This window comes from Macrobrachium rosenbergii, chromosome 34 (assembly GCF_040412425.1).
Source record: "Macrobrachium rosenbergii isolate ZJJX-2024 chromosome 34, ASM4041242v1, whole genome shotgun sequence".
Taxonomy (NCBI): domain Eukaryota; kingdom Metazoa; phylum Arthropoda; class Malacostraca; order Decapoda; family Palaemonidae; genus Macrobrachium; species Macrobrachium rosenbergii.
The window spans coordinates 7,047,641-7,074,105 of NC_089774.1; the positions used below are offsets into that span (position 1 = coordinate 7,047,641).

General features: G+C 40.2%; 2 protein-coding genes across 5 annotated transcripts in view; one reads left to right on the forward strand and one right to left on the reverse strand.

The window, feature by feature from the left end:
- LOC136856144 (uncharacterized) overlaps nt 1-26,465 on the reverse strand; it is a 214,928-nt gene that overhangs the window by 20,691 nt on the left and 167,772 nt on the right. The window lies entirely within an intron of this gene.
- On the forward strand, nt 1,316-25,045 carry LOC136856143 (dehydrogenase/reductase SDR family member 11-like). Of its 3 annotated transcripts, none has more exons than XM_067133794.1 (7): nt 1,316-1,429; nt 15,460-15,615; nt 18,951-19,119; nt 21,848-21,977; nt 22,986-23,115; nt 23,976-24,128; nt 24,754-25,045. In XM_067133794.1, exons 2-7 carry the CDS (start codon nt 15,484-15,486, stop codon nt 24,793-24,795), a joined length of 756 nt encoding a protein of 251 aa, XP_066989895.1. In that variant the 5' UTR covers nt 1,316-1,429; nt 15,460-15,483; the 3' UTR covers nt 24,796-25,045. The 3 variants fall into 3 exon arrangements, with proteins under 3 accessions (XP_066989895.1, XP_066989894.1, XP_066989892.1); XM_067133793.1 differs by having other exon boundaries at nt 1,334-1,961; XM_067133791.1 differs by lacking the exon at nt 1,316-1,429 and adding an exon at nt 10,879-11,153.

Below are 26,465 nucleotides of genomic sequence, written 5' to 3' on the forward strand. Positions count from 1 at the left end.
GTGGGCATACTCTGGATGCAAGAGGCAGGTCTGAATACCAGAAGGTTCCCAAGAAATGGGTCAATATTCTTCACAAAGAGTTTTATAAAGACTCAACTCAGCGAACTCTGTATTTATCAGCTTCAAAATTGTTGTCATTTTTTTGCCACGATAACATTTTTGATGTGATAAATCCCTTAAACTGAATGTAAAGTGTTTAGTACAGAAAAGTTTACATTAGGAACTAGTAAGTGGAAATGCTGTTAGCTGTAAGATATCTAGAAAATATCTGAGTTCAAGTTATAATGTAGGGTCTTTGATTAAGTTGAGGTGCTGCTGTATCAAACTTTCCCTATAATATGGGAAAAATCTCACCAGGACTCGGAAGAATTTGTTAATTTTTACCTCTATGCATTATACATATGATGACGGTATGTGCAAAGAATTTACAAGTAATTCATTATGCAGTTTTGCTGGACCTAAATGTAAGTTGTGGACATGCTCTGTGCAATGAAATAGTCAACACTGCAACTCAACATCACCCTTGTCATGACTCTGTTGCATTTCCAATGTAATTTTCATAGTAAACCACAAAGCAGAATAACAATTTGAGCAGTAATAAGAAGACTTCATGCTGACTCTTGACTTGTAAATAAAGACCCAGCTGGATTGTAAACTATGCTCTGAAACTCTTCCTTGTGTGACAGATTCAAAACTCTTTTAGAACAACTAAAATAGCTCACAATTTACCGTGCAGAATTCAGTCTTGCAGCCTGTAATGAGTTACTGTGCTCGACACACAGGAAATCTGGTCAAAACCAACCTCTGCTGTACTTTTTAAATACTACTTAAAATAGAAACAGTGATTTCTGCTCTTCACCCCAGCCCTAATCCTGAATAATGGGGAATTTGTAGAGTAGAGTTAGTGGCCCTGTTTTTTTTATATCACTGAAACTTACAATGGGCTTCAGGAGTCTGATTTGGGTAGCAACAGACCAGGACGAGACTTGGAAAGCCAACAGGGTTAGAGGAGTCAGTATTAATAATAAAAAAAAAAAAATTGAAATTCCTGTGAATACAGGCATAGCCATCTGTTCGTTCTTACTCAAGGAGTAAAGCAAGTCGTTGCACTGCTATTGGAACTTTTAAAAATTCTTTGGAAGCTTGAATTTCTTTGACAGTTGCCCCTTGTGGGTTTGTTCCACATGAATAAGGTTCATCTTCTGAAAAAAAAACAGTGCAAACAAATACACAAAGGTGGCCTCCAAGTCAACAGCCCTCTCAGAGAAGTACAGAACATCGAGATAAACCTTATCTCGACAACTCGAGAGACACTTCTTGAGGCAGACGAAATAACTGACTGATCTCAAGTGCTGCCATGAACACAGCAGGACTCTTGAGTTTCGGGGGGCTGTGAAGTTTGCCGATACTGTTGCCAGGTCATCGTAAGGTAAGCAGGATGTGGAATAAAAGTGCAGAGTAGCCATTGTGATAACAGAACTTTTTTTCTACCGTAAGTTTAGACGTCATTCTGCTCCCGGAAACAAAGAAAAAAGCACCAAGATTTTGTAGAAGAAGAAAACTACGAAACAATAATATAATTTTGTGTTGTTCTTATTTGCGTAAGGTGGAGATGCATATTATATGGAAGAAGGATATTTTATGTTTGTGTTGTGATTGTATTTATTTGTGAAAAGCATTGTATTTGCCTGTTACGCGTATTTAATTGTAAATATACACGTAACAGTTCTTATGTATCGGGCGTTGGGTGTTTGTTGATTCTGTTGTGTGTCGAACATTCGGCCTCTTCCTATTTCATCTTAAAATTCATTTAGGGAGATTTAATTTAAGAGATACGCTTATCTAAATGTAAGGAGAATTCCTTGGAGTGTCCTCTGGATGAAGATAAGAAGAAAGGACGGCGCTGGTGCCAAATATTCAGGTCAAGATACCGATTACCGAATGCGCCATTTGAACCAACAGTAAGTTTGTACTATTCATGTCTTTGATAATATACACAAAACAATATGATTTCGATTGTGATTTAGAATAATATAGTTGTTATAGCAGTGATTTGCACAGATAGTTTTTATGAAATTATAAGGATTATGTATATGAAGAATAACAAGTAAAAAAATTTCCAAATAAAACCATACTATCAAGCAAGCTTCATATATATAGAAGCACTATCAAGCAAGCTTCATATTTATCAAAGCAATTTACAATGTTAACTACCCTGAACTTAAACGAATACGTCAGTCTTCCCACTATTTATCAAAGCAATTTACAATGTTTCCACTACCCTGAGCTACCAGAGGTCAAACACAAAGCGAATAGCTGTCAAAGGCTTCTTAACCTAAAACCCAACAATGAAATTAAATTACGAAGCTTAAAAGAAAAAGTGGTCCATCTGAGATTGAAAATGGCCCAGCAATTCGGTTACGGAAGTTTAATAAAGCTAATATTCAATCTCTAAATCCTTATTTCTGCCTGTTTAAGTAAATCCTTTCTGTATCTTGTCTGAATTCCCCTTGGATGCCCAGTCCTGCCTGTATCTTCTCCTAGCCTGCCCAGTCCTGATGCATGTCCCTAAAAGGGACATTCCAGCATTCACTTTCTGTATCTTGTCTGAATTTCCCTTGGATGCCCAGTCCTGCCTATCCTAGCCTGTGATGCATGTCCCTAAAGGGACATTCCAGCATTCATTTTCTGGCTATCTTGTCTGAATTTCCCTTGGATTCCAGTCCTGTATCCTATCTTGGATGCCTAGTCTGAATTTCCCTTGGATGCCCAGTCCTGCCTATCCCTGTGATGCATGTCCCTAAAAGGGACATTCCAGCATTCACTTTCTGTATCTTGCTTGGATGCCCAGTCCTGCCTAAAAGGGATGCATTCCTATCCTAATGCATGGGACATTCCAGCATTCATTTCTGTATCTTTCAATTTCTTGGATGCCCAGTCCTGCCTATCCTAGCCTGTGATGCTAAAAGGAATTTCTCTTGGATGCCCAGTCCTGCCAGTCCTGCCTATCCTAGCATGTCCCTAAAAGGGACATTGATGCATGTCCCTGGAAAAGGGACATTCCAGCATTCATTTTCTGTATCTTGTCTGAATTTCCCTTGGATGCCCAGTCCTATCCTAGCCTGATGCATGTCCCTAAAAGGGACATTCCAGCATTCACTTTCTGTATCTTGTCTGAATTTCCTTGGATGCCCAGTCCTGCCTATCCTAGCCTGTGATGCATGTCCCTAAAAGGGACATTCCAGCATTCACTTTCAGCATCACTTTCAATATCTTGCATTCACTTTCCTTTAATTTCTCTTGGATCCCAGTCCTGCCTATCCAGCCTGTGATGCATGTCCCTAAAGGGACATTCCAGCATTCACTTTCTGTATCTTGTCTGAATTTCCCTTGGATGCCCAGTCCTGTCTATCCTAGCCTGTGATGCATGGGACATTCCAGCATTCATTTTCTGTATCTTGTCTGAATTTCCCTTGGATGCCCAGTCCTGCCTATCCTAGCCTGTGATGCATGTCCCTAAAGGGACATTCCAGCATTCATTCTGTATCTTGTCTGAATTTCCTTGGATGCCCAGTCCTGCCTTCTAGCCTGTGATCTTAAAGGGACATTCCAGCATTCACTTTCTGTATCTTGTCTGAATTTCCCTTGGATGCCCAGTCCTGCCTATCCTAGCCTGTGATGCATGTCCCTAAAAGGGACATTCCAGCATTCACTTTCAATATCTTGCCTTAATTTCTCTTGGATGCCCAGTCCTGCCTATCCTAGCCTGTGATGCATGTCCCTAAAAGGGACATTCCAGCATTCACTTTCTGTATCTTGTCTGAATTTCCCTTGGATGCCCAGTCCTGCCTGTCCTAGCCTGTGATGCATGTCCCTAAAAGGGACATTCCAGCATTCACTTTCTGTATCTTGTCTGAATTTCCCTTGGATGCCCAGCCCATGTCCCTAAAAGGGACATTCCAGCATTCACTTTCTGTATCTTGTCTGAATTTCCCTTTGATGCCCAGTCCTGCCTGTGATGCATGTCCCTAAAAGGGACATTCCAGCATTCATTTTCTGTATCTTGTCTGAATTTCCCTTGGATGTCCAGTCCTGCCTATCCTAGCCTGTGATGCATGTCCCTAAAAGGGACATTCCAGCATCTGTACTGAATTTCCCTTGGATGCCCAGTCCTGCCTATCCTAGCCTGTGATCTCCCTAAAAGGGACATTCCAGCATTCACTTTCTGTATCTTGTCTGAATTTCCCTTGGATGCCCAGTCCTGCCTATCCTAGCCTGTGATGCATGTCCCTAAAAGGGACATTCCAGCATTCACTTTCTGTATCACTTGGATGCCCAGTCTGCCTATCCTCTGCATGTCCCTGAATTTCCCTGTATTGTCTGAATGCCCAGTCCTGCCTATCCTAGCCTGTGATGCATGTCCCTAAAAGGGACATTCCAGCATTCACTTTCTGTATCTGTCTGAATTTCCCTTGGATGCCCAGTCCTGCCTATCCTGATGATGCATCCCTAAAAGGGACATTCCAGCATTCACTTTCTGTATCTTGTCTGAATTTCCCTTGGATGCCCAGTCCTGCCTATCCTAGCCTGTGATGCATGTCCCTAAAAGGGACATTCCAGCATTCACTTTCTGTTCTTGTCTGAATTTCCCTTGGATGCCCTCTGCTGTGATGCATGTCCCTAAAGGGACATTCCAGCATTCACTTTCTGTATCTTGTCTGAATTTCCCTTGGATGCCCAGTCCTGCCTATCCTAGCCTGTGATGCATGTCCCTAAAAGGGACATTCCAGCATTCATTTTGTCCTTGGATGCCCAGTCCTGCCTATCCTAGCCTGTGATGCATGTCCCTAAAGGGACATTCCAGCATTCACTTTCTGTATCTTGTCTGAATTTCCTTGGATGCCCAGTCCTTTCTGTGATCTTAAAAGGGACATTCCAGCATTCACTTTCTTATCTGTATCTTTGTCCTGAATTTCCCTTGGATGCCCAGTCCTGCCTGTCCTAGCCTAGCCTGTGATGCATGTCCCTAAAAGGGACATTCCAGCATTCACTTTCTGTATCTTGTCTGAATTTCCCTTGGATGCCCTGTCCTGCCTATCCTAGCCTGTGATGCATGTCCCTAAAAGGGACATTCCAGCTTCACTTTCTGTATCTTTCTGTATCCTGAATTTCCCTTGGATGCCCATATCCTAGCCTGTGATGCATGTCCCTAAAGGGACATTCCAGCATTCACTTTCTGTATCTTGTCTGAATTTCCCTTGGATGCCCAGTCCTGCCTATCCTAGCCTGTGATGCATGCATTCCTTTCTGTATCTTGTCTGGACATTCCAGCATCTTGTCTGAATTTCCCTTGGATGCCCAGTCCTGCCTATCCTAGCCTGTGATCATGTCCCTAAAAGGGACATTCCAGCATTCACTGTATCTTGTCTGAATTTCCTTGGATTTCTGTATCATGTTGGACATTCCAGCATTCACTTTCTGTATCTTGTCTGAATTTCCCTTGGATGCCCAGTCCTGCCTATCCTAGCCATGTGAATTTCCTTGGATGATGCATGTCCCTAAAAGGGACATTCCAGCATTCACTTTCTGTATCCTGAATTTCCCTTGGATGCCCAGGACATTCCAGCATTCACTTTCTGTATCTTGAATTTCCTTGGATGCCCAGTCCTGCCTATCCTAGCCTGTGATGCATGTCCCTAAAAGGGACATTCCAGCATTCACTTTCTGTATCTTGTCTGAATTTCCTTGGATGCCCAGTCCTGCCTATCCTAGCCTGTGATGCATGTCCCTAAAAGGGACATTCCAGCATTCAGCATTCATGCCCTTTCTGTATCTGCATGTCCCTAAAGGGACATTGACTTTCTTATCTTGTCTGAATTTCCCTTGGATGCCCAGTCCTGCCTAGCCTGTGATGCATGTCCCTAAAGGGACATTCCAGCATTCCTTTCTGATGAATTTCCCTTGGATGTCCCTGTGATGCATGTCCTAAAAGGGACATTCCAGCATTCACTTTCTGTATCTTGGGACATTCTTTCATCTTGTCTGAATGGATGCCCAGTCCTGCCTATCCTAGCCTGTGATTTCTGTATCTAGCCTTGATGCATGTCCTAAAAGGGACATTCCAGATTCATTTCTGTATCTTGTCTGAATTTCCCTTGGATGCCCAGTCCTGCCTATCCTAGCCTGTGATGCATGTCCCTAAAGGGACATTGCATTCACTTTCTGTATCTTGTCTGAATTTCCCTTGGATGCCCTGTCCTGCCTATCCTAGCCTGTGATGCATGTCCCTAAAAGGGACATTCCAGCATTCACTTTCTGTATCTTGTCTGAATTTCCTTGGATGCCCTGTCCTAAAGGGACATTCCAGCATTCACTTTCTGTATCTTATCTTTTCCCTTGAATAGCCTGTGATGCATGTCCCTTGGACATTCCAGCATTCACTTTCTGTATCTTGTCTGAATTTCCCTGGATGCCCAGTAGCCTATCCTAGCCTGTGATGCATGACATTCCCATTCAAAGGGACATTCCAGCCTGTGATGCATGTCCCTAAAGGGACATTTCACTTTCTGTATCTTGTCTGAATTTCCCTGAATTTGTCCTGCCTATCCTAGCCTGTGATGCATGTCCCTAAAGGGACATTCCAGCATTCACTTTCTGTATCTTGTCTGAATTTCCTTGGATGCCTGTCCTGCCTAGCCTGTGATGCATGTCCCTAAAAGGGACATTCCAGCATTCACTTTCTGTATCTTGTCTGAATTTCCCTTGGATGCCCAGTCCTGCCTATCCTAGCCTGTGATGCATGTCCCTAAAAGGGACATTCCAGCATTCACTTTCTGTATCTTGTCTTGGATGCCCAGTCCTGCCTATCCTAGCCTGTGATGCATGTCCTAAAGGGACATTCCAGCATTCACTTTCTGTCTTGTCTGAATTTCCCTGCCTATCCTAGCCTGTGATGCATGTCCCTAAAAGGGACATTCCAGCATTCACTTTCTGTATCTTGTCTGAATTTCCCTTGGATGCCCTGTCCTGCCTATCCTAGCCTGATGATCCCTAAAGGGCATTGTCCCTGTATCTTGTCTGAAAAGTCCTGGGACATTCCAAAGGGCATTCACTTTCTGTATCTTGTCTGAATTTCCCTTGGATGACATTCCAGTCCTGCCTTGGATATCCTCCCCTAAAAGGGACAGCCTGTATCTTGTCTGATGCATGTCCCTAAAAGGGCATTCACTTTCTGTATCTTGTCTGAATTTCCCTTGGATGCCCAGTCCTGCCTATCTGCCTGTGATGCTGTCCTAAAAGGGACATTCCAGCATTCACTTTCTGTATCTTGTCTGAATTTCCTTGGATGCCCAGTCCTGCCTATCCTAGCCTGTGATGCATGTCCCTAAAAGGGACATTCCAGCATTCACTTTCTGTATCTTGTCTGAATTTCCCTTGGATGCCCTGTCCTGCCTATCCTGGATGCATGTCCCTAAAGGGACATTCCAGCATTCACTTTCTGTATCTTGTCTGAATTTCCTTGGAGTCCCTGCCTGTGATGCATGTCCCTAAAAGGGACATTCCAGCATTCACTTTCTGTATCTTGTCCTGAATTTATCCTAGCCTTGATGCATGTCCCCAGTCCTCACTTTCTGTATCTTGTCTGAATTTCCCTTGGAGCCTGTGATGCATGTCCCTAAAGGGACATTCCAGCATTCACTTTCTGTATCTTGTCTGAATTTCCTTGGATGCCCAGTCCTGCCTATCCTAGCCTGTGATGCATGTCCCTAAAAGGGACATTCCAGCATTCACTTTCTCTGTATCTTGTCTGAATTTCCTTGGATGCCCTGTCCTGCCTATCCTAGCCTGTGATGCATGTCCCTAAAAGGGACATTCCAGCATTCACTTTCTGTATCTTGTCTGAATTTCCTTGGATGCCCAGGACATTCCAGGGCAGCATTCACTTTCTGTATCTTGTCTGAATTTCCCTTGGATGCCCAGTCCTGCCTATCCTAGCCTGATGATGCATGTCCCTGTAAAATTTCCCTTGGACATTAGCCTGTGATGCATGTCCCTAAAGGGACATTCCAGCATTCACTTTCTGTATCTTGTCTGAATTTCCCTTGGATGCCCAGTCCTGCCTATCCTAGCCTGTGATGCATGTCCCTAAAAGGGACATTCCAGCATTCACTTTCTGTATCTTGTCTGAATTTCCCTTGGATGCCCAGTCCTGCCTATCCTAGCCTGTGATGCATGTCCCTAAAAGGGACATTCCAGCATTCACTTTCTGTATCTTGTCTGAATTTCCTTGGATGCCCAGTCCTGCCTAGCCTGTGATGCATGTCCCTAAAGGGACATTCCAGCTTTCTGTATCTTGTCTGAATTTCCCTTGGATGCCCAGTCCTGCCTATCCTAGCCCATGTCCCTAAAAGGGACATTCCAGCATTCTTTCTGTATCTTGTCTGAATTTCCTTGGATCTTATCCTAGCCTGTGATGCATGTCCCTAAAGGGACATTCCAGCATTCACTTTCTGTATCTTGTCTGAATTCCCTTGGATGCCCAGTCCTGCCTATCCTAGCCTGTGATGCATGTCCCTAAAGGGACATTCCAGCATTCATGCTGAATTTCCCTTGATGCCCAGTCCTGCCTAAAAGGGACATTCCAGCATTCACTTTCTGTATCTTGTCTGAATTTCCCTTGGATGCCCAGTCCTGCCTATCCTAGCCTGTGATGCATGTCCCTAAAAGGGACATTCCAGCATTCACTTTCTGTATCTTGTCTGAATTTCCCTTGGATGCCCAGTCCTGCCTATCCTAGCCTGTGATGCATGTCCCTAAAGGGACATTCCAGCATTCACTTTCTGTATCTTGTCTGAATTTCCCTTGGATGCCCAGTCCTGCCTATCCTAGCCTGTGATGCATGTCCCTAAAAGGGACATTCCAGCATTCACTTTCTGTATCTTGTCTGAATTTCCCTTGATGCCCAGTCCTGCCTATCCTAGCCTGTGATGCATGTCCCTAAAAGGGACATTCCAGCATTCACTTTCTGTATCTTGTCTGTGGATCTTGTGCATGTGAATCTTGTCTGAATTTCCCTTGGATGCCCAGTCCTGCCTATCCTAGCCTGTGATGCATGTCCCTAAAAAGGGACATTCCAGCATTCACTTTCTGTATCTTGTCTGAATTTCCTTGGATGCCCAGTCCTGCCTATCCTAGCCTGTGATGCATGTCCAGGACATTCCAGCATTCACTTTCTGTATCTTGGCTGAATTTCCCTTGGATGCCCAGTCCTGCCTATCCTAGCCTGTGATGCATGTCCCTAAAAGGACATTCCAGCATTCACTTTCTGTATCTTGTCTGAATTTCCTTGGATGCCCAGTCCTGCCTATCCTAGCCTGTGATGCATGTCCCTAAAAGGGACATTCCAGCATTCACTTTCTGTATCTTGTCTGAATTGAATGATGCATGTCCTAAAAGGGACATTCCAGCATTCACTTTCTGTATCTTGGCTGAATTTCCCTTGGATGCCCAGTCCTGCCTATCCTAGCCTGTGATGCATGTCCCTAAAAGGGACATTCCAGCATTCACTTTCTGTATCTTGGCTGAATTTCCCTTGGATGCCCAGTCCTGCCTATAGCCAGGATGCATGTCCCTAAAAGGGACATTCCAGCATTCACTTTCTGTATCTTGTCTGAATTTCCCTTGGAAATTATCCTACTGTGACTGTCCCTAAAAGGACATTCCAGCATTCACTTTCTGTAAAAATTGATGCACAAAATGAACATTCAAATTTTTTTCTGTATCTTGTCACCCTTGCTGAATTTCCCTTGATGCCTAGTGCCTATCCTAGCTGATTAAAGGACATTCCAGGAAATCACTTCTGTATCTTGGCTGAATTTCCCTTGGATGCCCAGTCCTGCCTATTGTTATAAAATGCACTAAAAGGGACATTCCATATCATTAATTTCCCTTGGATGCCCAGTCCTGTCAATCCTAAAAAGGGACATTCCATCTTGTCTGAATGATCCCTAAAAAGGACATTGCATGGACTCCTGTATCTTCTGAATTATCATGCCCAGTCCTAACTTATCTAGCCTGTGATGTTTGTAAACAGAAAACAGATAAACATTCACTTTCTGTATATATCAGATTGCCCAGTCCTGTATATATAAAAATTGACAAAGGGACGCCTCATGGCCACTTTCAAATCTCCCTTGATGCCCAGTCCTGCCTATAGCCTGTGATGTTTTTTTTTTTTTAAACTGAAAGGCAATATACTGTTAAGCTCTTCTGTAAAATCAGGTCACAGTGGTTGTGGCAGCTGATAATTGTGATTTGTTTTTTTATTTGTCGATTTATTTAACCTGTTTGTTGATTTATTTAACCTGTTTGCCTTCTCCTAACCTGTATTTCAACAGAGAACTTCCTTTAGCTATTTTAGAGGCAGCAGATCAACATCCACTTTCTGCTGAGGTGTCACAATGCCACACTACTTAAAACCAAAACCTCCCATTCCTTCAACTATAAAGCTGTAAAAGGGTCTTCCAGCATTCAACTGTATCTTTATTATGGATGCCCAGGCCTATTAATTCAAAATGTCCCTGTGGGGCACTTTCTGTAACTTGTAAATTTGAAGTGTTATGTACCACTGACTCAAAATTAAAATGGTTTGTTTGTTTGTATATTAAATATATTGGCAACTTTCTGTATCTTTGGAAGCCCAGTTGCCTATCCTAGCCTGTGATGCATGTAGGACATTCCAGCATTCACTCTGAGTTCATTTCTTATATTTTAAAGCAATGCAAATACACTAAATATTTTAACATGTAAATGTCCTGTGATGCAATCTTGTCTGAATTTCCCTTGGATGACTGACAGGTGAAATTCCCTAAAAGCCAGCATTCACTTTCTGGGAACCTAAGGATGCATGTCCTAAAAGGACATTACACTTCCATCCAACCCTATCCACCACCATCTCGAGATCAGATGATGTGTTCACTTTCTGTATCTTTCTTGATGATCTTATCTGATGCCCAAAAGGGACATTCCAGCTCACTTTCTGTACGTTATCTCTTGGGTATCGAGGCCAGATAAAAGAGAAGGCATGGGTGCCTGACCTCCCTTTCGCCTACATCATTGAGGGCTCTGGTCCACTCTTCAGCTCCAGTGCAACTGCAGGACAGTCAAAAGAAAGCTTGAAAAATTATACGCTGGAAAAATTATGCATAAATGAACATCAACTTTTTCTGGTCTGTCACCCACTTCTTGGTTTACTCAATTCAGTACAGTATTCAGTTTTGATTACGCATTATTTCAGTCAATCTTTTCAGATTTGGACTCCTTCTCATTATCATGAAAACTAACTTATCGTCGTTTGGTAAACAGAAAAGATAAACGGCCTTTCTCTGAAGGATACGCTCTTAGTTCAGGAAGTGGCAGAGCCTATTTGTGTTTTCAGAAACGATTTATTGGGAAGGGCTCTCAATCTCTTCCCATATAATACCCTATTTGATTTATATGACTATTGACACAAACTTGAAAAAATTGAACTGATGCCACATAAAAACTCTATAACACAAAATAATTTTTTTTCCGGAGAATTTTGAGGCTGGATGCAATATAACATTCAGGAACACAGACCAAGTGCTTGGGACATCTCGAGATCAGATGAGTGAGGTCATTCATCTGCGCTGAAACGTTATCTCTTGGGAGAGTAAAAAGGTCTTAAAGGTCATTGCAAGAGGGAAACAGCTCAGTGCAACTGTTGCACTGCAGGAAACAATTCAGTTTTGAGAGTCAGCAGGTTGAGGAACGGGCCTTTCTCTAAGATGGAAGAAAGAGAATATCAGAAAAAGGAGGTACAGTAAAAATTTGGAACGAAAAAGGTTGCAGCACATAAAAACTCTATAACACAAAATAATTTTTTTCCGGAGAATTTTGGGCTGGATGGGATGCATTTGAACAAAGAACTTGGGACCTGAGTCAATGCCTGAAACAGTGCAGGTGTGGCAAGAGGTGCACTAACAGTTGCACTATGAAACAATTGTTGGGAGAGGGTTGAGAAAGTAAGATGGAAGAAAGAGAATATGAAAGGGGCACAGTAAAAAGGAACGAAAGAGGTTGCATTGACAAAATTACGTTAATTTGTCTTGGGGCACAGTTCATGTAGATTGACAAAATCACGTAAATTGGTCAGATAATAACTTTTCGGGTAGATTAAGGCTCAATGAACGTCTTTTATTCTTTGGGATTTTTCATTTGGAGTTACTGTTAATAGATCTTTCTATATCCTTTCAATCTGACTGTATTTTGGCTGTGTTAGGAGTTATTCGTCTAGTCTACGTACGTAAGGTATCTTGCACTGCGGAGTAATGTAACATACCTTCTTGCTCTTACTCAAGAGAACCGAAGCTTTTTAAGCCAAGAAAGAAATTACGAGACATAGATACATTTGAAGTGGGATTGTGTGTTTATCTCGTACTTAACTGTGTGCTCATGAAAACCTTCCAGATTTGATCACAATTGTGTTTTTATAGACTGAGAATTGATAATTCACTTGAGTCACAAAACTGCTATAAATTTTCCCTGGTTTTCTCTTCCACGAGGTTAGTTTATTCAAACGTGAAAAAGGAGTTATTCAAATGTGAAAAAGGAGTTATACACACAAACAAGCAAACAAGATGGGGTTAAAACGTAACAGACTACCATTTTCATCAGTAATGTTGGAACCATTATGTTAAATTTACATCAATAACTTAGAATGGAGGCTCCATTTGATGGTTAATAATTATAACAATAAATACTGTGGAAAGCTCTATAGAGTAAATATCCTGTACCAGGTTAGTGTCATCAGTCAGCACTGAATTACCTCATAGGTCCCAGCGCTTGGCTCTTGGCCTAAATTCTATATTTAATTCTATATTCTATTCAGCTGAGTAAGTAAATTCGAAATCGAGATGATTACCCCATAACATTGCATAAATACAATTACATAATTTGGCAGGTGTTTTTGCGTGTTTGCGCGCGCGCGAGTTTAAATATCACGGACTTTTCAATGCCAAGTAGGCTTTAAATGCACCTGTCAAACCAAGAGGCATCGGAATGTTTTAAAATAACACTAAAGTGGAAGTAATTTCGAAATGTAACGCCTGTGAAAACATTGTCAGTGATGACGGTGGTTTGAACATGTTCTTTACCAGTAACATCCATGTTTATATATATATAAATTTATAACCATGTTGCTGGGCTTAGACTATAATGGATTCACAAAATTATGTGAGTGTTTGAGTTTGGGGAAAATTGCCTTCAAAACTTACGAAAGGTATTTGTGTGTTTAGATGTTATGAAAATGAATTGGGAATTACACCAGTAAATGGTATACTGCCAGTGAGTGTGTCATTTGATGGCAGTTGGCAAAAGGGGGGGGCATATGTCACATTATGTGTTTGGAGCTGCAATTGAGAGACATACAGTGGTTGTGACAGAGTATGAAACTTTAAGTAACTATTGTGAGACATATGTTTCTCATAAAAGAAAACTGGAAAGGGTAGATCTAAGTAGTAGCTCCGCGGCGGCGATTTCCTTCTAACTTGACTTTTTCTACAGTTTTTTGGTTGCTAATTATGGATTTACCTTCAATTTTTGTCGCACGAATCTAATTAACCTGTAATTAACCCCTGAAGTCCACCCAACAAAGGGTTTCCATACGCAATCTTCACAAGACAGAGCACGGGTCTATACGTCTGTTTGGAACGGTTCATATCCCGTCTGGCAAGTGCAATAACTTGTTAACGTATGGGTACCGCCCCCCACCCCCGGGCCAGTACTAAACAAGGCGAAGGGACATTCCATTTGGCCAACAACAAACAAATGCACCGCCAGTATCAGAAGCCCTAAAAGTGTAGAAAAAACCAGTTTCCAAGGTAAAATCAGGCGCGGAGCTAATACTTAGAATTACCCTGGAAAGTAAAAAGATAAATGATGGGAAATATAGAGAGCTCATGGCAGCTCACAAGCACAAGTGCAACATGAACTATAGTGGGAAGAGTGGAGGTATGGAGTGGAGCGCAGCCGTATGCATTGATATAGGAGTAACTGTAAGGAAAATCGAAAGCGTCAACCATGTGTGTAAACGGTTTCGTAAAGCTTTAGAAAACCTGATGATGACATATGTGAAACTAGTAAATGGGTGAAGGATGAAATTGCTTGCTGGAAAAAAATAAGCTCACAGATGATGTTACTGAAGCTCTGACTTTTTATTATGGACATGCAATTAAAAAATTTGCAGGAACAAGTGTAGAGGAAATGAGAAGAGCCATATTAGCAGGATTCTATCGCTGCTCTCCCACAGATGAATGTCATAATCATGATTATTGTGATAAGTCAGTGGAAACCTATTGCTTTTATCAAAAAGCAATGATGAATAATGAGGTTCCCCAGTCACATTCTACCATGAAAGTGAAATTCATTGTTCATGAGGAAGGGAAAAAACAAACATTTGAAGTCTACAAAAGAATGACGAGTGATGAGCTCCTGGAGGCGTGTCTTCGTGGCCAAACCCAGAACCGAAATGAATCTCTACGCTCAAGACTGTGGAGATACTGCCCTAAGAACAAAAATGGAAGCAAGGGAATTATTGACTTTGCAGCAGCACAAACTTTAGCAAATTACTATTTTGGTTTTTCACGCACTGAAATATCATCAGCATATCTAGCCAGGATGGGTGCCAATATGGACTTCCCTTTCAAGGAGGAGGCTAAGCACAAGAGAAAAATTGTAAAAGACCCAGATTATGAAGCAGGGGCAGCTTCATTACCAAGAAACTCTTCAAATAATCTCCCAACACCACTGGATCAGTGTCACCAACATTAAGTGCCTTTTTCTCAAAATCAAAGTTTTTCAGCTTCTAAGTGCTAAGGCTTCATTATTTTTCTACTTAAAGACTTAATTCTTTTTGCCTCTTATTTATAAAAGCTTTAAGTTTATATGTATGGTACATTTAAGAGTACATACTTTTTTTAATGTTTGGTGATTTTTTAAAATTATTTTTCACCAATTTATTTTTCATTTTTGTCAACCTGGGTTTATCAGGCATCTCATGCACCTAAAAAATGGTTTGGAAAGTAATAATTCCTTAGTTTTATACTTAAATGTATGTAAAGTAATTTAAAGCAAAAAAACAAGAATTTACTTCAAAAATAAAAAAAGCCTTAGCAGTCCAAAAATTGTCTTATTTTCCCATATTTATTTATTTTATTTAAAAATTCAGTTTTCAAAATATCACCAAAATATTTGTTGTGCGGTAATAGTATGCTATAAGCAACTTCCTAAAAAAAATAATCAAGATTTGATAATAAAAAAGGTAACCTATGGTGCCTAGGTCAACAGGTCTCTTCAAGATTTGAAGGTTGAATTTCAAATGAAATTAACATTTCAAGGATTAAAATTCCATCATAATAAAATCACAATCCCTTATTTCAGCAACTGTCCACTCAACCACAAATCATGGATCGCTGGAGAGGACGCGTTGCTCTGGTGACTGGAGCAAGCGCTGGTATTGGTGCAGCCATCTGCAGGCAGCTGGTGGAAGCTGGTATGGTGGTGGTTGGGGCTGCAAGAGCTGTTGAAAGGATTGAGGTGAGGCATGAAGGAAATACTGCAGGGATGTGCATTTCCTGATCATCCTTTCCTTGTTACCAAACTATAAGTGAGACTTTTACTAGTCACTTTTTTCATCTCCAACTGTAATCTGTTAATGAGTCTGCACCTAAAATTATTATTATTATATTATTATCATTTTTTTGGGGTCTATCACAGTCATCCTATTCGACTGGGTGGTTTTTATAGTGTGGGGTTCCAGGTTGCATCCTGCCTCCTTAGGAGTCCATCACTTTTCTCACTATGTACGCTGTTTCTAGTAGCACACTCTGCAAGAGTCCTGGAGCTACTTCGGTGTCTGGTTTTTCCTGATTCCATTTCAGGGATCTTGGGATCGTGCCCAGTGTTCCTGTGATTATGGGTACAGTTTCCACTGGCATATCCCATATCCTTCTTATTTCGATTTTCAGGTCTTGATACCTATCAATTTTTTCTTTCTTTCTTTCACATCTACTCTGGTGTCCCATGGTATTGCCACATCAATGAGCGATTTTTTCTTCTTGATTTTGTCAATCAACGTCACGTCTGGTCTATTGGCACATATCACCTTATCTCTTCTTATACCATAGTCCCAGAGGATCTTTACTTGATCGTTTTCTATCACTCCCTCAGGGTGGTGTTTGTACCACTCATTACTGCAAGCTAGCTGGTTTTTCTTGCACAGGCTCCAGTGGAGGGCTTTTGCCACTAAACCATGCCTCTTTTTGTACTGGTTATGTGCAAGCGCCAGACATTTGCTTGCTATGCGGTTTATGGTCTCATCTTTCATACTGCACTTCCTGCATGTGGGTGAGATGTTATTTCCATCTATTGTTCTTTGAATGTATCTGGTTCTTAGGTCCTGATCTTGTGCCACTGTTAGCATTCCTTCTGCTTCCTTCGTGAACTCTCTCCTCTGTAGCCATTGCCATGTTTCATCGCTGGCCAGTTCTTTTGTCTGTCTCAAGTACTGTCTGTGCATTGGTTTGCCGTGCTATTCCTCTGTTCTGTTTTTCATTCTCCTGTCTCTGTATGTTTCTGGGTCTTCGTCTACTTCCCATGCACTCCTTAGCCACTCATCCTCACTGGTTTTCAGACATTGCCCCAGTGCTGTGCTCTCGATGTTGACGCAGTCCTCTATGCTTATTAGCCCTCTCCCCCCCTTCCTTTTGTGTTATGTATAGTCTGTCTGTATTTGCTCTTGGGTGTAGTGCTTTGTGTATTGTCATGTGTTTCCTAGATTTCTGGTCTATGCTGTGGAGTTCAGCCTTCGTCCACTCCACTACTCCTGCGCTGTATCTGATTACTGGTATTGCCCATGTGTTTAAGGCTTTTGTCTTGTTTCCGGCGTGAGTTTTGGCTTGGGTATCACTTAGGTCTCTGCATATATTCTTTCCTGATCGTGTCCTTCATCTCTTGGTGTTTTATATCCTCTCCTTCTATTATTCACAGGTATTTATACCCTGTCTCATCAGTGTGTTTGATGCTATTCCCATCTTGTAGCTTTATCCCTTCAGGCCTTGTCACTTTGCCTTTTTGTATGTTGACCAAGGTGCATTTTTCTATTCCAAACTCCAGCCTGATGTCCCCAGATACAATCCTTACAGTCTGGATTAGGGTACCTATTTCCTTGATGCTCTTACCATACAGCTTGATGTCGTCCATGAACATCAGATGGTTAATTCTGTTGCCTCCTTTCTTGAGTTTGTACCCGGCATCCATCTTCTGCAGTACTTTTGTCATGGGAATCATGGCTACTACGAAGAGTAGTGGGGACAGCGAGTCGCCTTGAAAGATCCCTCTCCTGATGTTAGCCTCTGCTAGTCTTATCTTAGAGCTTGTAAGTACTGTATTCCAGTTGTGGATTGCATTTGTTATAAGCTGCTGATGGTATTTTCCTCTGCCCCCTATATTTTCAGACAGTCTATTAGCCACATGCATGGTATCATGTCGAAAGCTTTCTTGTAGTCAATCCATGCTATGATTAGGTTGGTTCTCCTTCTCTTACTATTCTTCATTGCCATTTTGTCCATCAGGAGCTGGTCTTTTGTGCCCCTACACCACCTCCTGCAGCCTTTCCGTTGGTGGGGGATGGTGTTTGCATCCTCTAGGTAGTTGTATAGCCTTTCACTGATGATACCTGTTAGTAACTACCACATTATTGGTAGGCAGGTGATAGGCCTGTAGTTACTTGCTATATTTCCCTTGCTGTTGTCTTTCTGTACTAAGGATTTTCTCCTTGTGGTCATCCTGGGCATATAGTGGTTTGTGATACAATGCTGGAGTTCTGTTATTCGTGGTTTTGTAGGGCCTGGAAGTTTTTGAGCCAGTATCCATGGACTTCATTGGGACCTGGGGCTTTCCAGTTGGGAATTTGACTATTGAAATTCAAGCTTCCAAAGACTGTGGTTCATTAGGAAGAAGTAAGAGGAAGGTAAAGGGAAATACAGAAAGAGGAGATCTCACTTATTTAAAAATGAAAAAAATAATTTACTAAATTAATAGATAGTTAAAATAAATAGATAAAAAAAAAGAGCTGAAGTGTGCACCCTTATAATCATAAACACTTTTTTGCAAGATTTCTAAACCCTGAATCTCATATTTGGGATGTCAGAGGCTCAGTTTTATTATCCTGCTAATACTGCCAGACATTTTGGTATTTGTTCTTGCTATCTGTCTGCCAATATTGAAATCTCTTTTATTAAGGGTTTGAAAGTGTATCACACTGTGGCTGAACTCTTCCAGGATTAATTCTTGTGATTGGAAAACTCTTAATAATGGTGGTACCGATTATTAAAAATCGTACGTGATTCAGACAGGCACGCCCAGGATTACTGACATTTTTCGTAGTTCTAAATCCCGAGTAATACTTTTACTTTTACTTTAGTCTTACTTCAGTAGAGCATATCCGTATTGCAGCCTTCTCTTGTGGCAGGACATGACGTCTTGGCCATCGTACTTTTTCGTACATGTTAATAGCTCTTGAACAGTAAAAAAGATAAGGCATTGAAGTGAAACATCTCTGGTGCTGGACAGTACGGCAATGTGGCACCTTATCACAATATGGATACCAACAAACTGCACGATGAACAGCCATTCACCAATTCTTGAGGTGTAGGCACTAGAGTTCATGACGAAAGTTTTCTAATGAACTGTAAAAGATGGCTTAACCTAGCATCTCCTGATATGGATGGGGGAAAACAAATAAATAAAAGATAAAATAAAATAAAACAAGCACGGTGTTACGGATTACTATAAATACGATGGTACTTGGGGATGCATGAAGTGCCCTAGTATGAGAATTTCCACAGCTCTCTAACACACTTCTTTTCCAGGCTCTTTCCAGAGAACTGGAGGGCAAACCGGGGACTCTGATAGGCGTGAAGTGTGACCTGAACAAGGATGGCGATATTGAAAACCTCTTCGAGGTCATCAAGAAAAAGTACAAAGGAGTGGACGTCTGCATCAACAATGCTGCCATGTCCTATAATGATGGTCTCCTAGGTAAATATTAAGGGCTTTTGAAGTAATATGTGGTTTTAAGTATAAGAGTATATTTAAACTGCAGTTAATAATAATGTCATCTCTTATACCTCAAACTGCTTGGCTGAAATCTTCCCAGAAATAAATTTAGAATATATTTTGAGGTCAAACTATTATACTGTTGAATTCCTTAGTAAAATTTAACTATTACTAAACTAAGAATCTGTCATAGGAAAATCTTTAATATGTACCAAAGTTTACAATTACCCTTCATGTAAGTTCAGTACATAGTTAAAATCATATAGCATGGAACTTTGTATTGCTTTTATTTAAAAAGGGTAATTCAACACTTAACTGTTTTAAGATCAAAAGGTTAATGACACCTAATAATTAACAAGCCCCTAACCATTAATGATTAAGGTATCCTGTAACCTCACAATATCTTATATGTGTGTAACCACTGGCACAAAACAGCAAAGTTGTTAAGACACGTTAATACCACCGCATGTTGAAAATATTCCAGCGTGCATCCCTTTGTAAACTGTAGATAAAGAGTGTCAGAACTGCACCAATAAAACAAACATCTCAGGAATCTTCTGATCTTTAATCACTTGAAGGTGCCTAAGAATATCCCAATTAGTGCCAGATATATAAATGTAGTATCCTCTAATTGCTCACAACTTTGATGAATTTTAAAGGTTGAGTAGTGGTTGCTGATGTTTCTCAAGTGTGCTGGATAATCACTCGCTGATTCACAAGCTCCACTGTGCAAAAGAAAGCACATTTGCAGAATTCATTGTATTCATTAACACTGGTGCTGATGAGAGTATTATTAAATGTTATTGGTTAACCCATATATCATGACTTCAGGAGGACAAGAGCTTGAAAGGTATTACAATGAAAATAAAACAAGCCTACAAAAAGGCATTTAACTTTGCAGAGCAGGCTTTTACAATAGAAAATATTCATCATTAAAATGATTTGTTATAACAGGTGAGAGGGGATTACTACCAATAACAACCATGAGAATGAATAAACCTGTATGCATGCATGAATTACAACACAAGCGAGAAACACTAAAACAACGCTACCTGGGTGTTTCAAGCAATATTACAGCATCTACATAAGAAACACTGCTTTTCACATCTTGGAGGTCAATAGAAACAAAGATGTCTGGTACTGGACAGTGTACTCTCTTAGAGCAACTGAACAGGTGAGAGTTGATGTTGTGCAAAGCAAATAGGCAGCACTACTTCTGCAGATGCCCTAAAAAGCATCCCATCAAAAGGTGGGAGGCCAGTGCTCTGAACCCTTCTCAAAAGGTGGTGGATGGTGACACAGTGCAAACCATGTAGCACGTACTGCTTCTGCTCTGACTCTGAAAGCAGTGAACAGAACTGAACTTGACACTTGCCAAAGCCAGTAGCACACTCCACTTCTGAGTAGTCTCTGAAAGATACAGCAAAGGCTTTGCTGAAACTGAGCTTACGGAAAATATAACCATATCTTAAAAACCTGTGAGAAAAGATTTGCATCACTGAATGAGCATCAGTGTATCACCAATAAAATGAAATTTAGTGAAACGTATAAAACATATAAACAATAGCAAACATTACCCTTTTCACCACTTAGGCAAAAATGAAAATGGTGAGTATTTGAACAGCTGGTGAATCTGAAAGAGATGGCTCTACAGACACTGTTCTATTATAAAAGATAACTTTAAAAGTGAATAAAACTCAAGGTGTCAGAGAAAGGTTTGAAGCTAAGAGGACTTTTTGACAAGTTACCAAGTCTTTGGTTGGCAGTTATGGAATGGTGAAATTGCAGATACTGACACATAACTGCAACCACAGGATATCTAAGTTATTACAACTATTTTGTTTGAAAGAAGCAAAAATTCGTGTTGAACAAGGATAAAAGTCTAGTAACCTGCGAAGCAATTTCCCAACGATAAAATGTCTATGGGGCATGATAAAAAAAAGAAGAAAATAGCAACTTCATAGCATGTAAATACAGCTAAATAAATAAGTAAAACAAAATACCTTGGCCAATATCATAAAAACTAGGACAATGATTCAAGGCATTTTAAAGCTTTACAACAGCTTTGGAAAACTGTGGAAAAAAAGAATGCTGATGAATCCACTCTTAATAGCATTTCAGAAATAAAATCCCAAGTGAATGGCCATTCCTGGGGAGAAAATGGCAAGCTAAAACACTTCAAAACTTCACAAACGTCGACTCAATAACCAGGTCAAAAGAATTCTCAAGACCCTCTTCCTTGGACAGTCCCTCCTAGAGAAGATGACAAGGAAAAATTAATTGAATGTCAAGAAAATTAGCCTATGACCCAAAGACTGAACTATGTACTTAAAACCCTTGGGATTTTCACCATTCTTGGTGGGCAAAAAGTTTATGGGACTTTCAGTGATAAATAGGTAGGTTAAATTTATTCAGGATTGACCTCTGGCCTCTGTTAACAACGGAAAATTAAGATTACCTTGACACGAGCTATGGGATGGTACGTAACGTCCGCAAGATAAGGACTTCCCATCTTGGCCATGATTTTGATGACACGTGGTACACCAGTTACAAATAATTCACCCCAATCCTACCGTTGCGCACGTCAGGTAATGCCCAAAACACTCACGATTCCTTTTGCAACAGGCATGCCGTGACACTTTCGCTACGAAAGTGAACCCACTTCGTATTAAGCTTCCTTCTCAATGTATTTCTCTTACCAATGGGGCAGAGGGAACGCCGGAGAGATGGAGGGAAATGCTGAATGTCAACGTTGTTGCTCTGTGTCACTGCACTAAAGAAAGTGTCAAGTCTATGCAGGAGAGAGGAGTCGGCGATGGACACATCATCCATGTGAGCAGGCGAGTCATTAGTTAAACGCTGGTTTTTACTTTCGGTTTAATGAGTAGGGAAACCTCTCTTGTCTGTCTGTAAAGATTTTACTTAACCCTTTGTGAAGTATTGTATTTACAGCTGAACTAGTATATACAAGGGCAGTACCTGCCTCCATTTCTGCCAACATATTTATTTACTTTGTATTGATATATATCTAGATCAAATTTGGTAGAATGTTCTTCTTTGTTTACCCTTTGGAATTCCTTGGCAAGGAATTATTATTATTATTATTATTATTATTATTGAATATGACGCAGAAAACACAGCTGGGCTAAAATGGACTCCGCCAACATCCTTTAGTTCTACCTAGCGTGCGGTGTACAAGGCATACTTATATGAACGAGGACTTTCAGGTCCATTAAATACCAAAAAGGATAGGATAATGACTAGACCACGGGAATTTTGATAGTTTTAACTTGCTGAAAATACTGTAAATGAAGAACAATTTTTAAGGTTTTATTGTCAGAATGCTTGGGTTATAAATGATTCAAGATATTATCAACAGGATGTTAGGGTTTACAACTAATACTTTTTTCTTTTTTAAAGATGGTAGGGTTATGATTACTTCAAGAGATTATCAACTGAATGCTAAAGGTTATACTTGGTACGATTTTGTCAAAAGAATTTCAAGATTACAACTAGTAAGATTCTGTCTTCAGAAAATTAAGTTTACAGCTGGTATTAGGATTTTATCAACAAGATACCATTGTTTAAATTGAGCTTCGGAATATTAAGATTATAACTGACTAAGTGCTACAAATCAATCAAGGAAAGATTAATAGAGGCTTAGCGGAACTTTCTGAGACACTTTATACTCTAAAATTATTCAATATATGGGGTGGCAACAATATATCAAAATGGACTACCTAATTAATGCAGAGTTTCACAATGACAAACTGATCTCATTTTGATTATTACTAACCTAAAGTAACAAATGTGGGGGCCCCAGAAGGTAACAGACTTTTATCTTTCAGTGTACTTGGTCACGGCGTTGGCGTAGTCACAGGAGCCTACTTCTACAGCTGTACTAAACACGCAGTCAGAGCTCTAACCGAGGGTCTGAGGCAGGAGCTGAGAGACATGAAGTCCAATATTCGCATATCGGTGAGTTTATCTAAATAAACCAATTCGGTACACCCAAATATGGAAGTAAAGGAAGGACTGATTTTTTTTTATCTTTCTTGACTTTTGCAAGCATGTCATCTAGCACAACCAGCCTTTAGCCTGAACAAAATGGTTGACAACCTTTAATATTGCAGAGACATGAGTATAATATTCGCATGTCGGTGCGGTAAGTAAATAAACCAATTCAGTACACCCAGTTGCGTAAGTAAAGGAACGACTTTTATTTTCCTCTCTTGACTTTTGCATGCATGTCATTTAGCACAACCAGCCTTTAGTCTGAACAAAATGCTTGACAACCTTTAATATTGCAAAGGTGTTCTATTTTGCCCTTAATCAGAAATATGACCATTAATTAATCCTTTGCTATTGTAAGTTCTAGTTCCTGGCAACAAAAACAAGTTACTATTGACACAGATGTTACTTCAATTGTTTTCACATTTCTCTCTCTTGTTTTCACATTTCTCTCTCTTTTTATAGAGGCTAAAATCAAGGTAATTATGAACTAAATATCTCCGTGCCACAAACAATACCTGGTACCCATGAAGGCGGTCAAGCAGTTTACCTAAGAAATTGTAAATTATTATTATCAAAATAGTTTTGCCAGACCACAGACCTGATTACCAGCTCTCACAGGACTGGCCCGAAGGATTGGTTTTTACCTCTATTTAATCATTTTTTATTTTGTCAGTTAAATTTCAGTATTTCAAATTGGATTAACTGAAAATGTTGAAGAAATTGTAAAGCCTTCCCTCATACTTTCCCCTGCAATAGTGTATAAATTGAATAAAAACTACATGCACTGAATTTCATTTTCATCTTCCCATTTCTTTTTGTTCCAGTGTATAAGTCCTGGCTACGTTGAAACCGAGTTCTTGGGAAGAATGATGGGCGACGAGGTAGCGAACAAGATGAAGTCAAATTTCCCAGCATTAACCGCACAAGACGTGGCAGCATCCATCTGCCATATTTTGGCAGCTCCGCTGCATGTCCAGGTAAGTTTATTTGACTGTGAGGGTGCATGCAAGTAATGATATCAACATTGGTAAAAAATATAACAAGTACCAATGGGTTGTTGAGCCAGGTCTCTTCTATGGTAGTGAAGTGTGGATGTTGTGCACAGAGCTAAACATTGAAGATGTTCAGATGAATTGTTTGCATTTATGTAAGGTACAAGAATGACTGATTGGATGAGAAAGTGGAGATATTTAGAAGCATCACAAATGAAGATGAGCAGGTTGCTGAAAAAGGTATATAATTTAGAAGTATTTTGGGGCAGAAGGAGAGGAAGATCCAAGGAGTGCTGGATAAATGAAGTGTTGGGGGTTTTGGAACAGGAGGGAGTTAATGTCAAAGAAATTAGGGAGCATTTGAAAGATAGAAGTGAAGGAGGCCACTGTATATATGTGAGGGTTTGGTGTGCTGCAGAAATCCCATGTGTGTCAAACAATAATTAATGTTGCAGAAACTTTTTGCACAGGTGATTCATTACCAACTCGGCCTCTCAAGTATGAATTTTGCAGTGATCTTTGTTTTGTTAAAGTTGTTAAAATACTTAGCCTTCTTCCCACATATCTCAATGAGCAGAAAACCTGTATTAACTTATTTTTCTGTCCACAGATTCACGACCTGATGATCAAACCTAACGGAGAAATGATATAGAGAGGAAAAGCTGTCATTCCGAGGACCCGAAGTCATTCCGAGGACCCGAAGCTATTTTCTGGGAAGCCAGAGAAACAGCTGTTTCTGAGGAGGTGGAGCAAAGAGTATTTCTGAGGGGCTAAAGAAAGTGTATTTCTCAGGAACTAAAACACTTCTTTTTATATAATTTTGTAGTTATCATTCTGAAGCACTTAAGTAAGAGTTTGTATAGGGGAATCAGGCATTAAAGCACTGATTCTGTTTTTATAAACCCACGATTTTATTAACCTTGAGGAAATGAACAATATTCTTTTTGAAATGCTAAAGAAACAATGCTTTTGTGACAGGCTACAGAATGAATCACTTCAGGTTTTCAAAACAATAACATTTTTGAAGAACTGTAACGATAATATTCTTTGAAGATGAAATTCCATAATTTGGGTTATTTCTGAAGAAGAAAATCAATCATTTATTTCTGAGAAGCCACAGATTTCATTAGTTTTGTGTAAATAAAGAAATAATTATTTCTGAGGGTCCTGAAAATTCTTGAGCCATCTTGCTACAATTGAAAGTATAAAATTAATGTTTTTCCAATACACTATTAGGCAAAATTTTGGGCACCTATTGTGGCCCTATCCTAATCCCTCAGACCACGGCTTGAACAAGCTTGAATCTGTGCTAAAAATTTTGGCACCTATTGTGGACCTATCCTAATCCCTAAGACCACGGCCTGAACAAGCTTGAATCTGTGCTAAGTAAAGATTATTGCATATTTCACTGAAAAGCTGCAGCCATGTTGGTCTTGACAAAACGACTTATAAAAGATTTTTACAACAAATTCCTATATAAAATATTTGGCCATTGAAGTGGTCTTACCCTGACCCTATGCCATGGCTTGAGGAAAGTCGAATACACATGATGAATCTTTCATGCAAATTGTAATTTCTGACCCAGTGGTTCTACAGAAAGACTTTAACATGATCCCACATTATTTTGACTATATTTCTTAATCTTCTACCCTTGGAAGAGGGCGCAGCCTCCTTTGGAACAAGCCTGAATCCCTTTGTCCTAAGCATGCCTTGTGTCAAGTTTGGTTGAAACTGATCTTGTGGTTCTTGAGAAAGAGTGAATATGCAAGCAACTTATGAAAGTTACTCATACATAGACAAATTTCAATAAAACTCACCCACTTCCAGTTTAAGTGAGCTAATAAAGATAAATATGATTTTCACAATGTCTTTTGTCAATTGTGTGGTTTGACGTCAGCATTCCAAATGTACTAACAACTCTATTCTTAAACCTATAATACTCATTTCTTGTAGCAGAAAAAAAAAACTGCTAATCAAATGAATTTACTATAATTAATGGAAGATAGGCCAGAAGTAGAAATATTAGTGGGTGGTCCTACTTTTCAGCCATCAAAGGTACAACACAGATGTAATTCACCATGAGGAATAAGAGGGTTTACAAGAGAAGAGTTTGGTTGACAGGTTGATGTCTTTGCCTTGTGGGAAGGAATATAAAATTTAGGTTGAAGGCCAAGCGCTGCGACCTCTGAGGTCATTCAGTGCTGAAAGGGAAATTGAGAGTAAGAAGGTTTGAAAGGTGTAACAGGAGGAAAACCTCAAAGCAGTTGCACTAAGAAACAATTGGAAGAGAGAGAATATGGAAGGAGGTACAGTAAAAGGAAC

What these genes read in the sequence shown, in the direction of transcription:
- LOC136856143 (XM_067133794.1), top strand. Translation starts at nt 15,484, where the DNA reads ATGGATCGCTGGAGAGGACGCGTTGCTCTGGTGACTGGAGCAAGCGCT. An exon ending in GAGCTGTTGAAAGGATTGAG is followed by an intron (nt 15,616 to 18,950) that starts GTGAGGCATGAA and finishes CTTCTTTTCCAG; the next exon opens with GCTCTTTCCAGAGAACTGGA. An exon ending in AGTCCAATATTCGCATATCG is followed by an intron (nt 23,116 to 23,975) that starts GTGAGTTTATCT and finishes TTTTTGTTCCAG; the next exon opens with TGTATAAGTCCTGGCTACGT.